This window comes from Apteryx mantelli, chromosome 3 (genome assembly GCF_036417845.1).
Source record: "Apteryx mantelli isolate bAptMan1 chromosome 3, bAptMan1.hap1, whole genome shotgun sequence".
NCBI lineage: Eukaryota > Metazoa > Chordata > Aves > Apterygiformes > Apterygidae > Apteryx > Apteryx mantelli.
In genome coordinates, this window is record NC_089980.1 from 11,787,959 (window position 1) to 11,804,925 (window position 16,967).

Genomic DNA, 16,967 nt, shown 5'->3' on the forward strand with positions numbered 1-16,967 from the left:
GGAGTGAGGCAGCAAAATCCTCCTAAACTGTATAACGAACAGTCAGTGATGCTGGGTTTTCTCTTCGTGGCCCTTGGTGTTTTGTTAATTCTCAGGAAATGGGCAGGCCTTGGGCTGAGCCATAGTGCAGTGCTGAGGGATGGCCACTTTCGTGGCCCACTTGTGTTACCCCCTCTATGAAGTTCAATCTCACGTGGAGGTTTCCTCCCAGACACAGCCCTCTGGGAAACCGGGCCCACTCCTGAGTGCTGTAAAGAGTCCTGAGGCTAAGGCAGAATTTGAACAGATGTGCCTTCTTTTCGCAATTCACTTTGCAACTTCCAGTTGCTTTAACGTTCATCCAAAACCAAATGCGCTAGAGCCCATGGTGGCCGCTGTGCCTCAGGGAGGGCTGGCAGCCCTGCGGGCCAGCCAGCACCTTCCAGTCAGGTGTATGAGCAACACCTGCCAGGCACCGGGGCTGGGAGAGGCTGCGCAGGCCCCAGGAGGTTGCTCCCCGGCTTGCAGGGAGGCACAGGCTCCCTGCAAGCCCCTGTGGGGTGCCACCGCAGCCCTGGCCTGCCTAGGAGCTGGCAAGGAGGTGCCACGTGCAAAGGAAAGGATGTGCACTAGGTTTCACAGAGTTTAAAGTGCTGAGGGCCCTGAGAAGCCAGGCAGGGAATAAAGCTGATGGCAGCCGACCTTTCTCGGGTTGCAACTCAGCGGAGCGGGTGGCCGATAGAGGAGACTGGCTCCAACAGCAGAGAAACTGCTCCAAAAGGAACAGGATGCAGAGCCGGTGCCGAACCGCGCCAGGGCTCTGCTCAGGCGGTAAGGACTCGGCTGTCCGGCAACGCAGAAGGACAAACAGGTAATTTCCAGTCTGTCCTCAACCGAGACAGGGGCCGAGGGTTGCGGCGATGCCGAGTATGGCTTTTAAAAATCCGAGTCGAGCACAGCCTACGCAGTGCCACAGTGCTGCTCCCCCCGCATTGCCCCCTCCCTCACAAGAGCTGGCGTCTCCAGGGGCGCCGAGAGGCCGAGTTCAGCGTCAGGGCGGCTCTGCCACCAGCGCACCCGGGGCAGCCCCCCGGTGCCCGGCCCCTCCCGCCGCGCCAAACGCGGCGGCTGCCCCGCCGAGCAGCCCCGGGGCCGCCACGGCCGCAGCGCGGCGGCGCCCCGCTCCCCGGCGGGTGACTCACCTGCGGCCGCCCCGGGCCCGCGGGAGCCCCGCGGCGGCGGCGCCCGCCTCAGCCCGCGCTGGCCCCGCCGCGCCCGCCATGGCCGCCGCCGCCTCCCCTAGCAACCGCGTCCCGGGGGCGGCGGCGCGCGCTGTGGGCCGTTGGCGGTTGGCCGTTGGCGGGGGCGGCGTGGCGGAGGCCCCCCGCGGCGCCAGGCGGGCCGTTACTGCGGTGCAGAGCGGTGGCGGGCTGCCCTCTGCCTGGGCGGGGGGGGAGGCGCGGGTGGCCTCTCACGGCGTGCGGGAGGCCCGCGGGGCCCCGGCTTCTGCACTGGCCCGGGGAGGAGGCAGGGAGGGACCTCGACGTCGTGGCCTTCGGCTTTCTCTCACCGGTGACTTGCTTTCTTGCCGGCTCCCCTTCCCATTGAGAGCATTTCGCGCCTGAATTTTATTAGAATTCCCTGGCCACAGAAATGGAGTTAGGAGGTTTGCATGTAACCCAACTTTCTAGCTATTCCCAGCGGCTTTGTGTAGCAGCCCCTGTGTTATTTGCGTAAATAAGGCATGCTACAGACTTGTGTTGAAACATGATTGCCCATAGACCTGACAGGAAGGAGAACCCTACATGTTAACAGGAAAAAAAAAATGCTCAAAGCTAAGTGAGTTGAAGCAGAAATCCTTTTAAAAATCATGCGTTCAGAAGACACGCAGCAAAAACTGGCGCTTCCCAAGCTGTCTGTACCTCTTCCCGTTTTGTTAAGCACCTCATTCCAATCTCTGCTAGCCAACTGGCGCGCAGTGCTCCTGCTGGGCTCAGCCATCCCTTGCAGGAGGGTGGCAGGGCGGCAGGCTATTGCAGCGAGACTGTTTGTCTTGTACCTTGCCAAGACAGGCTGTTGAGTTGTTTGCAAAGCACCACTAGCATTAAGAAGTTCAAGGGCCACGTCTTTTCTGTACATGAAACACCTCTTGCCAGAGAAGTGGTGATGCGCAGCTGGATGCGTGTCCGATAGCAAAGGAAGCCTGCTGATCCAAGGCAGGAGACTGTATGGTGAGTCACAACACTAGATAACATCATTTGGCATAAAGCACTTCATGATTTTTCCTGCAAGGAGTGCCTTTTATACAGTAGCTATTTCATGCTAGCACTTCATAATGTGAGCTGGCTGGATTGTTAGTCTTGTACTGCGTTACCTTGGCCGATCACTTTGCTTTCTGGAAAATATAGTGTCCATGCCCTTCTCTGTCTCCCCTGTCACACTTAACATGCTGCAGACATTGCACAGCAGAAGATGTTTCCTTGCCTATTTTGCGTAATATTTCAGACTTTTTGGTTTTGCTGTCGGCACAAGCAAGGGGACACAAGTGTCTCAGCCTAAGACCCAGGTGAATGCTCCTTTATTTCACTTCATAGATTAGCACAAATTAAACACACGTTAGAAAGGCTAGCCCGTGTATTTTGAGATTTTGGTCCAATGCTAAAATAACAACCTGCCTGAAGCAGCTGCATCACTTGACTCTAAATTATGGCAATTCTGGGATCAGACTGTAGGAAGTGTGGGGACCTGGTGTTTCACCCCAAGTGCAGATGTTGTACAAGTGTGTTTGAGGGAGATGCCTAGATTCTTACATTTGGTTTATTTCTCACAGTGCTCTTCTTTCTGTGAGCTTTTTGAGGGTGATGATGAGGACTCATGCTTCAAGACAAAACATCCTTTCTTTTTCACCAGCAGGACATCATACTTGGTATTTCAGAGCACTGTAGCTTCAGGAGCAGAGGGTTTCTGCCTTGCCAGCTGCTGCTCTGGTATTAGGGTACTGCAACAGCTCTAAAAGAAATAAAATCAAAATTCCATTGGAAAAACTCATAGTATTCCCTGCCTTTAGAAATAAATAAAATTCACCAGAGAAAATTACTCAAAGACCTGAAGCTTCAAGCTGTTGGGCTCTTTTTGGCAGACAATTCAGTTCTGGAGGAGTACCAAGCTAATGAGGGAATACAAGGAGGAGGGGTGTGTTAAGAAAAAAAAAACCAACACACACAAAAAAACCCTGACTGCACTAAGAAAAAGAAGTGCAAACTACCCAGTACCTTGAATATATCATAGAGCCTTGTAGCTGGGGATTACAGCTCCCAGAACTGAGGAGTACAGCCCCTGGAAAAAATGTCACAGGACAAATCAAGACACAACTGCTCACAGGTGCAGACAAAGCTGTCTGGATGCTGCCTGTGTCTTAATCTGAGGGGTAGTGCTGTCCTGAGTTTGTCTAATTCACGGTATAAATTTGGATGGCCTTGAGACAGCTTTTTCTTGGATGCTCTAAGCATGTAGCCTCTCTTCCCACACACGGACATCTCTAGTGCCCCACAGTCAGGAAGCGACAATGTCTGCTCCTGGGACAAACCGAGAGGTGTTCCACTGGTTTCATGGTTACCTGGATGAATACAGTCCACGGAGCCCGTAGCAGATAATTATGTTTTACCACCATATCTGAGCTTAATAAGATAATCAGGAGTAATTTTCTAACCAGGACTAGTCAACAGAATGTTGATTAATGAGGAGGATATTTGTTTCCCGCCTTGTTTTACAGATTCTTAAACATTAACCTCAATTGCTACTACAATGTATGCCTCATCTCACTACGGTGGGCAAAGCCTCCATTACTGATATGCTCGTCTTATGGCACCAGGCTGATCTAATTACACATGAAAAGATTTCACTGTGTAACAGCTGCTTCGGAGCGTTTGAAATATAAATATAAAGGTTGTTAAGTGTTTTGTTTGGTGCTAGCATAAGGCACCAGACTGACAGCACTAGACAGTTCCTGTATGGAAAAAGTGAAAAATACAGCTATCATTCTCAGTATAACTTGCTGTATTTGTATGGTGCTGCCTTATCTGTTGATGTAAAAGCACAAGGATGCTAAAAAAGCCCCACAGCCCACCTCTGGAAGGAGTCCATGTACTGTAAGGACTCCTGTGCTTACTGTTACTTGAGAGTCCTGCTGACCTCAGTGGGAGCTGGATTAGATGATAGCATGACTTCGTCTGGAAAGTGTGCTTGGGGATTGCACTGTGTCTTTTTACTTAAGCTTTTTGCTGCCAAAGTAATTATTATTATTACTCATCTCTTTGGATTCTGATGCGACTGCAAAAATTCCGCTGTATGGTGCATTACACCAAAATCTCTCTTCATTCAGATTTGCCAGCATGGAGGAATGATACAAGCATACATATTTGGCTAATTCTGAAAGTCATCCGGACTGTTACAGTGAGTTACACTGAAGCTTGAGATCACGTCCAGGCAGCAAGTATTAATATTACTAAGTTTCAATAAAACTCTGACTAGCCCATCTGTAACACTACAGCAGGGGATGAAGCGCTTCCGCAGCTGCTCAGAGGGCGTATGCAGAACTGCCGCTGAAGCCCGAGGGAACGCTGCCCGTGAGCATGGAGGTATAGCTCTCCTACCTCTGTAGCCAGCTGGCAACGCAGGCTGGGGAATTGTCATGAAGGCATTTCTCAAACTGCTGCTTTTTGATTTAAAAGAAACATCTTGTCCTGGAAAGAACAATGAACTTCTGGAGTTGAACTTTGCCTTATGCGGCAGCACAACCACCTCAAAACACTGTTGATAGATAATACCCTGCTTCTCCTTGTGCTATATTTATATTTCCTGGGCTCCCCTGTGTTTCTTTTTTTGATGACACCGTATGAAGCCATTAACATATCTCGGATGGATGCACAACTGACTAAACTTTTAACTAAACTTCTTTTAGTTCTTCTTTATACTCTATTTTTGTAGTTACTTACTGTCAAAAGCAAAACAAAAAAGACCCCAAGCCCTGCTTATTCTTTCTGCTGATTAATATGGGCACTTAAGAATAAGGCCTTGCACAGAAGAGCAAGTCCATGAAATAACTGATGTAAGTGCTTAGTAAGAAAACCCTACAATGGCTGGAATTTAACTCCTAACAGCTCTGTAAAATCCATGTGTATACATGTGCGTGTGCATGACCATACTCCTGGTAGAGTGCTCTGTAACCCGCAGTGGTTCCCTGATATTGTGTCCATAGAGAAGAGACTTGCAAGGAGAGCTCTGTCTCTTTTGTGGTTGTTGTTTTCAAGGGAAAGATTAGTTTTTTCCAAACTTTCAGGAGGGCTTAATAAAAGAAGACTAAGCTAATATATCTACAAGGAGTTCACTCTTGGTTGCAATCTGAGATTAATGTTGCATAGAAAAGTACAGTCCCTGCTTAGGTGGGTGCAGAAAAGCATCTACAGCAGGTTAGCTGGATATTGAGGAGTGTTTCAGATTTAATCGTACTGTTGATAATTTTTTTTCCTTTCATTCTTGTCACCTAAGTCTTTCATAAAACACTGTAACTGTTGCTTATTTGGGATATTTTTAAATACAAACTTCTTGTAAGTGTCTGTACTTTAACTTGACTGGAGGTAAAGCTGATTTCAGGGTTACTGGGTAAGGAAGAGGCATCCCTTACCCAAAAGCGTGGCAGATACGCAAAGGACTGCGGGGCAGTTCAGCGGTTGCTAACCTCCCAGCATGCACCCCAAGGATGGCTCCCTAGACGCTGCATGGCCCAGGATGAGAGTTGGGAGCGCTAGAGTTGGATGAATTTTCCAGTGATAAATAGGAGGACAGGAGTTCAGCAGATGAGTAGACAGCTGAGGGGGACCTCAGGGAGTTTGTCACAACTTAGCGTGCTTAGCAACATTTGTCCAAAAAAAGCTCTTGTTACTAATTCTGTAACTTCTGTACCCTACAAGATCCATGGAGGAGGGAGTGCACCACCCCTTTCATCACCATTGCTTATGAGGGTCTCTTTTCTTTTAAGCTCAGGGACAGTCATTCCCTCTCCTTTCTTAGGTGTCCATGTTTGCTTGTCTAAGTTTGCTTGTATGCCTTGGAGCGCATATGACACAATGGAAGGATTTTGGGTGACTTTCAGTGGGAGTGCGTCAGGCCTGTTAATAACTGAAGCTCTGACTCTTCTGATGAGTTATCTGCCGATCACAATATTAAATGGGAGAGGAAGAGGAAAGATATTCTTCTTGTAGCTATTTTGCAGTTAGCTTCCACACTGACAGGCTGGATGGCAATGACAATATAAACTGCCTTCATTTGTCCAGTCTGTTCTCATTCTGCCTGCTACTGTAACCCTATGAGTGCTAACAGGCACTGCAAGCTCTTAGTTTTCAAGACAGAGGAATAAATGTTCTGGAGTATTGCTCATTTGATGTTACATGAGGCTAATGAAATATTGATCACATGCTTAACCACGTAAGGCAGAAATAAAGGAGAAATTTTAAGTTGAAAATATTTCATGTCACCTGTAGCTAGAAGGCAGCTCTTCTGAAAGAGCTGGCTCTCAGCAACACTGAGTTGTTGGTGTAGCTTTTAGAAATGCAAAGGGCAGGAGGAACATATAATGGAAAGCAACATTATTCCTGAGGCAGAGATTGGAAAGATCACATGTAGCCTGGGCCTGATGGAGAAACATCTGGATTTCAAAGCCGCTTGTTGAGTTAGGTGCTATTTACTGCACAGAAGGCCAATCTGCACAAAGAATGTGTTAAAAGCATGAAACCAACTCTTCCAAAGCAACGTAAGGACTGCTGAAATCCCTAAGGTCAAGTAGGGGGAGTTCCTATACACAAAATCAATTGGTTCAATTAAAATAAGCCTTGCTCCTCTTTCCTTGCTTGGACTTGCTCATTTGTGGTTAAATGAGGAGAGCAGACGATAATCATCTGATAATCCTGCTGTTTACTGGTAGCGAAATGGGATGGAGGCCTTGCTCGTCCTCTAAGCAATGCCAGGTACAGGGATGGGCCCAGCATTTGGGAAAGGAAGTAAAATGTTCCACAAGCTAGAAAAGGTACAGTAAAAAGGTTGTTCCACTGCAAAGTGCTATCAGGAGAGGAACTGGAATAGTCAGTCCACGCATCTCGCCAATGTTGCTGACTGAGGCTGTCAAATTAACCACCAGGATAAACAGAATTTTTTCTCAGTCACATAGATTTTATTGGAAAGTACTGCATCATCAAAACTGAAATACTTCATTAAAAAAAAAACTGAAAATTGTACAAATCTCAGTAATTAAATACATCAGGAAAGACTTCCCAGGGATAGGATGTAATTTCTGGTTCAGACCAAAAAGTTAACTAGGTCAACTTATACCAGAGCTTTTGATTTGATGCAGGAGGCCTGGCACAGGGAAGCTAGTGGTTCATGCTGCTGCCCTGTATCCACAAGTCTCCCCAGTGGAACTGCCAGCTATTCTAGGATCTCCAGCTCCCGGAGTTCTTGGATTTTGTGCCATGCAACAACCAAGCAAGATTTAAAACTGTGTATGTATAAACCAGAAATCTTTTCCACAATAGTTAATAAGAGACTTCTAATGAAGCCAGTGCACTCAATTACTCTCATAGGCGTATGTTACCAAAGGTTTCCCATTTGTGCTAATAGATATTTTGTCCCATCAGACCCTAAGTCCTATAATATCAGGAAAAACAGAGCTCCAGGCTGAATATGCTCTTTTTAAACTACAGGTTGTTACTGCATAGTACTGATTATCTGTCACCTTGGTGTTTGTTTCTTTGACTACCTTTTAGGTTAATGCATTGATTAATCCAGACATTAGATTTAGGATTGAATATTCATTTGTAAATGGAACGTGCTACTTATTTTTCAAAGTCCACGACACGTTGGCTTTGTTACAGATATATGCCTAACATCAGAAAAAGTAAAGTACTACTACTGAATGTAGTTAGCCAAGCCACTGTTTCCATTGGTAAGAATACTACAATTGGTAAGAATACTACGACATTTGACGCTTCCTAACTTTCTGCAGATGCTTGACTTCATTCAAAGTATTTCAAGGTCTGTTGCTCATTCCTAACTTTTCCATTAACCTCTTTCTCTCACCCCTAATAAATCACTGTTCAGGTTCCTAAAAATAGGGTATTTTCAACTCTGCCCTAATGAATTCAGGTGGGCAGTTTCCCTGCAGGTTATGCTCCATTTTGTCTCTAACATGGTAACTTGGTATTGCAGTAGAAAAAGCTGCATTACATTTTCTAGGCAATACCCAAAAGCAGCATAAGGGTCCCTATTTTTTTCCACATGGGAGAAATACAGTTACCTAGACAAATGTATTAGTTTTATATGAGGTCTTAGATGTGTTTCCCTACCAAAAAGTCACAGTTCTGACTAGGATACCCTCCGACGTTTGTGTGAGTTAGCTGGTGTCATTATACTGATTTTGGGGGGGGCAATAAGTCAAGCCCTGACTCTTATAGTTTAAAAAGTGACCCAGCCTGAGTCGCTGAACAGTACCAATGTCGGCTATGCGAGTTTTACGTTACTCAGTGCATAAGATAAAACGGAATCCATCACAACAGTAGGAAACAAAGCACATACAAACACCAGTAGTTTTTCCTTTAGCTCTGCAACCATATAACATGCCTTGGGTGCAGGAGATGTTAAAGCATGTACCATAGCATCTACAGCTTCATTGCCATTAGTGCTTCCTTCGTTGAGAATGTTGTTGAAAAAGTTTGCCGCCTCTTGAACATACTCTTTATTGTAAACTTCCTTTTCCTCTTTGCTGAGTTCATTCCAAATCTCTTCTGCACTGACTGGTGGCTGGATTTTTGTAGAATGTGCGTAATTTCCTGGCTGAATAATACAGACCTAAAAGCAAAATGTAAAACTTACCAAATGCAATCAGTCATTCTGAATTCAATTAAATAATATAAACAGTGAAACAGGTCAAAAACTTTCCATAGATAGGCTTCTCTCAGAAAATGCTGTTTCATTGAAATTTTAACCTTGAGAACTTCACTGAAATCAAATATATTCCAATTAAACATTTAAGATTTCAGAGGTGCTTCATTCTGCCTTCCCCATTTCAATCTGATGCTAATGTTGTTGTTTTAACTACTCAGCATACCTTCACAGAATGTGATATTGTGTCTTTGATTTTATAGCATGCTCAATAGTATAAATGTTTTGACAATACTAGGACAAAGTATTTCAATATGACTGTGAGGTCTCCAAAGTGGAACATTTTGGATTTTTCACTTGGTGTCAAATCTTGCAATTGGTAATATTTTGCCCCAATTTTGGACAAAAGAAGATGTCAAAATATTGGAAATTCCTGGGAAACAGAAGTGCCATTTTCCCTAGCTAGGTGTATTTAAAAAGAAATAGGTAGGAGCAACTAGGTACAGAGAGGGCCAAAGGTCCTGTTCCAGATCCCGCTGAAATCATTAGCAAATATCCACAGATTTCTGTGCGTGTAGATTTAAATCCAAAGTATACAAATCCTTTGTTGCTCAGCTTAGGTGTTCTTTGTGTGCATTGTTGCTGCTGTTCTGTTAACCTCTGAGATTTCTGGAGATTTTCAGAGCAGGCTTAGCAGTTGCAGTATGTGTGTGTTTCCTGGAATATCTGAGTTAACAGCATGTTGACTGTTTGCTTATACACTGCATAAAAACTCCATGGCATTTAACTGCTGCCTGCAGTTAAGACTAAGGACTACAACACAAGATGAAGGAAAATGGTGCTTAGCTGTGTGAGAGACTTGGGGATCTGACAGACATCCTCTGGAAAGTCTGTAGCAAACCTTAGTGCCCCTAATCTACCATCCAGTCCATCTACCAGAGGCTACCACCCATGTGTCAACACTGGGCGTGTGCCGGCCTCTCCACCTTCATAGCAATCAGGGGCTTGGGCTAATCTGCTGAATCGCATGCTGAAGTGGTTGAGGTGCAGGCATTATATGCAGAGAGTGGGAATGGATACGGGTAACCTCCAGCTGAGACACATGGTGCATAGCCAGGTACGTGTTATGCTGCCTTAGCTAGATTTGTCACAGTGTTTATTTTTTATCAAACTAATGCCAAGGTTAAACTTAACACAGATATATTCTAAACAAAGGGCTTTTGAAAACTTCATGTTTCGGAGTTTTTTGGAGTCAGCTGGCAGAGATGGAGAGATTGTGCTTTTTCCCCTTCCTCTACTTACTGTAGTCTTTTAATGGAAAGCACACACTTAGCTTCCTGTGGGCAGCCAGTTTGCCTGGCTGGAGTTCAGGGGGATAGAGTCATTGCTCCATCTGTTCCTTGCCACCTCTGGGCGACTATCTCCTCAAAGGAGAAAGGGAACGTCAGAGCAGAGGAGGGGAGCATGGAGAAGAGGGAACATGTATTCTGCTGGCTCTCTGCAGGGTAGGGTCTGAGGCAAATGCCAGCCAGAGTCTAGCACACTGTCAAAGACAGAAAAGGAATTATTGTGACTATTTTGGAAATGTTCGTCAGTTTGGCTCACTAAATTGTGTGCAAGGGTTATTCTGGGGGTGGGAGAACAGTAAGAATCCTAAGACGACCAGAGTAGTTAACCTGTTAAACTAAGCTCTTCCATGCATTTGAGATTATCCTCTGCTAATCAGTTCAAATCCTCATCATGCTGTGTGGCATTATGATGTGTAGAATCACTTGCATTTCATAGCATTTTATATTTCTCCAAAAGAGGCAGTTAAGAGATGCATAGCTGTAATTTCTTCCAATGCAAAGCTCATGAACAGTGCTGTAAATCTGCATATGTAGATAGTATACCAATGTAAATCCTCTAGGGAAAAAAAATAGTGTTTCAAGAGCATTTCAGCAGTGGAGTGACTCCCAAGAAAAAAGCCTAGTGAAGCTACTTAGTGATCTAAGCCTCAGGCTTGACTATCAGTTTTGCTTAGTTAGAGCACTAAGAGCACTCTTAGAATTTCTTAGGTTAAGAGAGTAAAAACATAATTACTCTACATGAATACTGTCTCTTGCAATGTAGCTGTTCCCAACAAAAGGAAGGAGCCTTTAACTGCTGGTGTGATGAGATGAGAGACAGAACTCCTTCTCGCTACACAGCACTCACACCTGGGCTTTTTGCTCCCAGCAGCTACCCCAGAGAAAGGAAGTTTCGGTTAGTTTGTGCTATTACAAGCTCTTCTCAGAGCACGGTATTGCACAGTTGGGCCTGCCTCACAAAGCTTGGTCCATGTAGAGGATGTGGAGAAAGGGTGGAAGTTGCAGTGGCTGGCACAAAGAGGAGAAAGCATGCTATCCCACAGCTTCTCAGATCTGCAAGCGCTACCCAAGCCCTCTGTCTCCCATGATTTTCAAACCACTGAATAGCACACAGAGAAACCACCACTTTCCAAGGGGAGGCTGCATCCACAGATTCAGGCAAGCAGCTCTGCTCTTCATCTTTTTTAATTGGATAAATGGAGTTTATTTGCACAAGATTAGATACCATTTTCCATGAGCTTGCTCTTGTTCCCTTGGCCAAAATTTCCATCCCCGCACCATTGTCCAGTATTTGTACAAGCTGCTTACTTCCTTCCCCAAAAGAAGATGCATTTCAGCTCTGTGGGAAGTTTCAGGAGTGAAACTTACCTCTTTCTCCTAGAAAAATGTTTGAAATACCAGGAAGTTTCACACAATAGCTAATTATTACATCACTTACCAGGACACCAAACTTCTTCATTTCCAGTCTTAGAGCATCACAAAATTTTTCAATAGCTGCCTTGGTCACAGAATAAATGCCATTTCCCAGAGTAAAATAGGCAATAATGCTGGACATAAAAACAATGCATCCTGGAAAGAAAACAGTGCAAATACCATAACTTTTCACTCTCGGTCTTTACTTTAACATAGAATTGATTTACCTGAGTCTTCTGAACTGCTAATAATGTGTCAGCTAGCATGATGCTGTTTTACTGTGTAATGTGCCAAAGCTGGGCTGTGTAAGTGTAAAGTCACAGCACAATAGTACACTCAGCTTGGTAAGGCAGGGATAAAAGAACTTCCTGCAAAAAGCTTCCTTCCTTCTGTTGGCAGATGCTGGACAGGACAAAATGTAACACATTCCCAGCTTCCTTCTTACTCCTTCTGAGGCAATCCACGCAGGTGACAGAGGATGAAAGAGATAGAAACAAACAGTCCCCTAAAACCTTTGGCTTGAAAAATAACACTAGACTATGCTAGTAATAGTAGATGAGAAGGCAGGGGAGAGAAGCATGAGATGATTTTCCTTGTGACGGGTATATGACTACTAATACCATTTTTTCTGCCCTAATGATGTCTCTGCACTGAGTTCTGGCTTAAAACTGTGCATATAAAGTCAAAAACAGTCATTACAGTTATAAGCCTCACCAGAGAAAGGTAGGTGACTTGACAAAAGGGGGGCAGTTTTACACTGTCTTGCTGTGATTTCCCTGATCTTTGCTGCTATTTTTCCTTTATAACTTTTGCCAAGTGCATGCGTGCATTGAATATCGGTGATTTCTGATTTGAGGCACTGGGCTCTGGTCCATTCTGTTTACTCGTAAACCTTCTATCAAATAATCATACCATAGAATAAGAAACCTATGAATGTGGATATATAATTACTAGAGGGGAGAGAGAGGAAGCCTCGCAAGTAATAATTCTGAGAACATGGTTCCATTGCTATTGCCTGAGCCCAAATCTGTCCAAATTGTATAAACTTTTGGGATATCAAAAAGGTATCATGGCAATGCAGTAAAATCTGTCATTCTGAATTAGGTTCCCTGCCTTCTTATACAGTGTAGGGGATAAGTCAGATATATAAAAATGGGAATGCAACTACCAGCTTGCTGATCAAGTTATTATCTCAGCTGGCCAGCTGGAAAAGTTATGAGAAAATGTTACTCTTCTCAGGGAGCTGGATGCTTAATTCTAGGCTGGAGGGAAATACCGCCCTTTACATGTATTAATAATCTTGAAGCTTTTCTTGGAACAGGTGCTCATCCTAAAATGGTAGTAAGCCTTCAGGACACAGCTATTGGATAAGTGATGGTAGGATGACCTCTTCCTCCTTTATCCAGTAGTTAACTTATTTAGGATATGCAACCAGGATGTGGGACACATCATTTAATTTCTCTCTTGGCCTAAAGTAATTGAAACCCAGCTTTCCCAGGAGAATGCTCAACATCCACAATTCTAGCTTTTCATTTGAGGAGGTCTCTGGCCCCAGAAGCATGGGCTTTAGCTGTTCCTGCAGGGACAATGTGAAGGACACGAGACAACCTAGAATTCTTCCTAGAAGGGCCCTGGCCTCCTCTCCCACAAAGATAGGTGGGATTTGAAGACGGAGTGTGGGCCGCTAAAAAGGCAGTATAGAGAGCCAGTGCTGCATCTCAGGACTGAGATGAAGAGTGCTCCTTGGAGGTAAGAAACTATGTAGATGCAGCCATTCAGACCCAAATCTTCCAAGGGTATACACATGTGCTTAACATCATACACATGATCAGTCCCTTTGGCTTCAGAGTAACTCCTTGCAATTCATAAAGTGCAACAGATGCCTCTGGTGGATCAACATTGTAGGGTAGCAGGTAGGTCATCACAAAAGAAAAGTGATGTCTCCCATGTAATAGCCACATATCACATCCGTCGTTTTTCACTGAGTGTATACAATAGCATGCTTCTTTCAGAGAAACACATCCATCTGAGAGTATTTAAAAGCTTCTTTTTTTCTTGCACCAAAAATCAATTGAAGGCAACCAAGCAGAGTAGCCAAAAAGAGGATGCCTTCATCTTACCAACATTTTGTATAACAGTGACATCTGGAGATTCCACATGAAACCTAGATCTTACTGTTCTTGATGCTGTATATACAACAGTAGAACAAATCCTTGCCTTAAAGAGATTACTACCTAAATAGACAAGTTAAGCAAAGGGGAGAGAAAGGAAAATGGACAAATCTAGATGGACACAGGTAGGGAACAAACTGCAAAGCAATTAAGAGACATTGCAATGCTAGAGAGAACTGTCTGAACCATTTCTTCTCATCAAGATAAAGCCCATGCTATGGAGCTCCATGCAAATGCATTTATTCTGTTTCATACCCATGCAACTCTGTATGACACTTTTACATACTTGAAGTTGCCTGCCCAAGGTCATAGGATCTTTCTAGGTCTGGAACTGGAAGCTGGATGTCTCTCATTTCCCTCTTCAGGATCATCCTTCCCTTTCCAATTCCTGAACAGTAAAATAGTAAAGCCTAAATAATGAAATTAAGCAGGAGTTTATCAGATCTTTTTGTTTCCTGGTTGTCAGGGCTTACGCAGTCTTGTCTGGGGTTAATAACCTACTGTATTTTTCCTCTCTTTTTCAAGTCAAAAACTGAGATAATTTATTGTTTCTAAACACAGTACCTTTGGGAGGGGGAAAGTAAGGACAGAATCTTTCTTTTCTTTTTTTGCTTATGACTTTGCCCTCTTTTCAGGATCAAGTTGCTCTTTCAGGCCACACAGGAGGAAGCTGTCATTTCAGTTCAATGAGAGACAATTAAGGCTTCTTTCATAGATGCCACATTACCCTGATTATAGTAAGCTAATTATTCTACAGCTCTAAATAACAGTGGATTAGCATTACCCTTGTATTTCCTTAGAAGAGGAAGAAATGCCAGGGTTGTTCTGATGCTCCCAAGGAGATTCACTTCTGCAAATTTTTCATATTTCTCCATAGACAGCCACCCTGTCTCGCCAAATGTTGATATTCCTGCATTGTTCACAAGCCCCCCAAAACCTAAAGGAGAAACATAACAGGCATCTTTCACTGAAAAAATAACCACCATCAGGCAACCAAACAACACTAGTGATTGGAACCTTTAGAAACAACTTTTTAGTTGCATTATCTTTTTGTCTTTTCTACTTATAAGCACAGGCATATTTTGCTTAATGAAGAAATGTAATTGTGGCCATTATCTAGACTATACAAGTCTCAGTGCTACTTAATAATCACTCACTTTATAGTCGTATTAAATTATTTATGAATAACATGATCTGGGAGACTAATTCTTACTGCCAATGTGGTGTACCATGATATTTTAATGACATTAATCCCACTGTGTGCTATGAGCAGCTTTGTGAAAATTATATTAAGCAGGCTAAAGGCTAAGGGTAATATTTTCAAAGTGCCTGACCAATTTAGGAACCTAAGTCTTGGCTCTTTTTCCAGGATTTAGAGTTTCAGTTCTTTCTGAAATCTGCCAGAATCAGGTATCTGGGGACAACACTGAATCCAGGTACCATGCAGTAGGTCCCACTGACTAAGTAAGGTCAGCATCTACCGTATTCTCTGGGTTTTGTACTCATAGCCAGGTTTACTCCTCATACAACAAAGCAACCTGGCACTAAGGAGCCCAGCCCCCTGAAATTCAGTAAGATTTCAGTGTGTGCAAGCAGATCTTTATGGACAGGTAAACTTAGTCTCACACAACTCGAAGCCAGCAAGTGCAAGCCCTTTAGCCCAAAGCCACAGATATATACATTACTTGTACTATGTAATGAAAGTGGGGTTTAAATAGCCAAAAAGAAACAAAGTGCTTTCACTGGATGTCTCATTTGCATAGCAAAGCATTCAAACCCAGAAGTTGACCCATCTGGAATTTAAGTAACTCTACCTTCCAAAGCGAATAAATCATCATTCAGTATTCTGTCATAGAGCATTCCTAGTTGCTGGACCTTTCTTTTAACTTTAGATACGCACTGACTGCTCTCCTAGTAATATTGCATTGTTTCCTGTGTACTTATCTTTTTTTTCCACAGCCCCAAATGCTAGTAGACATAGGAAGGGAAGATTTAAGAGTTTTCCTGTATTTCCTTCTTCCCCCTGCCATTGCCCTGTTGTTCCAGGCCATACCATCGTTCTACAGCTTTATTTCCCCTTCTTAAAATGGGACTAACAATATAAGACCTCCTTGTAAAATGTTTCAGGATCAATGGATAAAAAATCATCTGTAAGAGCTAATTACCTATATTTTTGTACTTACACATGATCTGATCTACAGGTGGACTGAGTAGCTGCATATCCCATCTGCTTCTACTTAAGGCTGGAGGTCTTTGTATTCAGATTTATTTTTTATTTTTTATTTATTTTAAATAACCTAACCCTAATACAACACAAACCAAAGCCCGGCATCACTGCTAAAGCTGTTCCCTGCTATTCTGAGCCGTACACTTTCTAATAAAAAAAAGTCATTTTGCTTCTGCAACTGCATCCTGCACAGCATAGCAAGAACAGTTGCTCTAGATACCACTGACTTCATTAGGACATCTGAAATATGGCCATTAGGACTTCTGAAATACAGCCATTCAACTGTTCAGGCAATTGATTATTTTCTTCCTCTTTCTCTAAACTATATAATGGAGAATTTAGCTTGCAAGACATGTTTTCTTTTCAGTGACTTGCCAGCTTTCCCTGGTGCACTTCAAAGACTCAAGGTGGTGAAACTAGGATGTGTGTGTAAACAGGCAGAGTTCACAGAATAATGGCTCCTCCTTTTTGTTCCGTAGTCAAACCAAAAAGTCAAGAGGAAAAAAATGGCTTGAGTTAAAATGGAACTCTTCTCTTCTGAGGAGAGTCTTCTGAGGAGAAGATTAAATAAAACATAAAAAGAGATTTTGCTCAGGGTCAGCTCAGAACACTGTATTTGCCCATATTGTTTCTCAGCAGAACATTTTGGCATATCCAAACATGAAATGTTCTGACATTTTTCACAAGCTTTCCTGCCACTTCTTTCAGCTGAAACAATTTGCAAAACTCTACCCAAATAATGAACAATTCATTATTCCCAAATACCACTTTTTCAGAAAATGTACTACCTCCTGAGAAACAACCTGCCCAGCTATGCACTTGGGGTACTTGAATCAGCTTTGGTCTTCCTTTCCTGAAACGTATGCAGTAAAAAAGTTAATACTATAAACCTGCACA

At 43.6% G+C, this 16,967-nt stretch overlaps 1 protein-coding gene across 1 annotated transcript; it reads right to left on the reverse strand.

The window, feature by feature from the left end:
• Positions 1–8,529: 8,529 nt before the first annotated feature.
• LOC136991601 (D-beta-hydroxybutyrate dehydrogenase, mitochondrial-like) lies at positions 8,530–16,063 on the reverse strand. The gene is made up of 4 exons (XM_067294156.1): positions 16,027–16,063; positions 14,628–14,780; positions 11,698–11,828; positions 8,530–8,877 (listed from the first exon to the last, which is right to left on the reverse strand). Exons 1-4 carry the CDS (start codon positions 16,061–16,063, stop codon positions 8,530–8,532), a joined length of 669 nt encoding a protein of 222 aa, XP_067150257.1.
• Between the last annotated feature and the right edge of the window lie 904 nt (positions 16,064–16,967).

What these genes read in the sequence shown, in the direction of transcription:
- LOC136991601 (XM_067294156.1), bottom strand. Translation starts at nt 16,063, where the DNA reads ATGCAGCTACTCAGTCCACCTGTAGATCAGATCATGT. An exon ending in ACCTGTAGATCAGATCATGT is followed by an intron (nt 14,781 to 16,026) that starts GTAAGTACAAAA and finishes TTTCTCCTTTAG; the next exon opens with GTTTTGGGGGGCTTGTGAAC. An exon ending in TCTTCTAAGGAAATACAAGG is followed by an intron (nt 11,829 to 14,627) that starts GTAATGCTAATC and finishes TTTTCTTTCCAG; the next exon opens with GATGCATTGTTTTTATGTCC.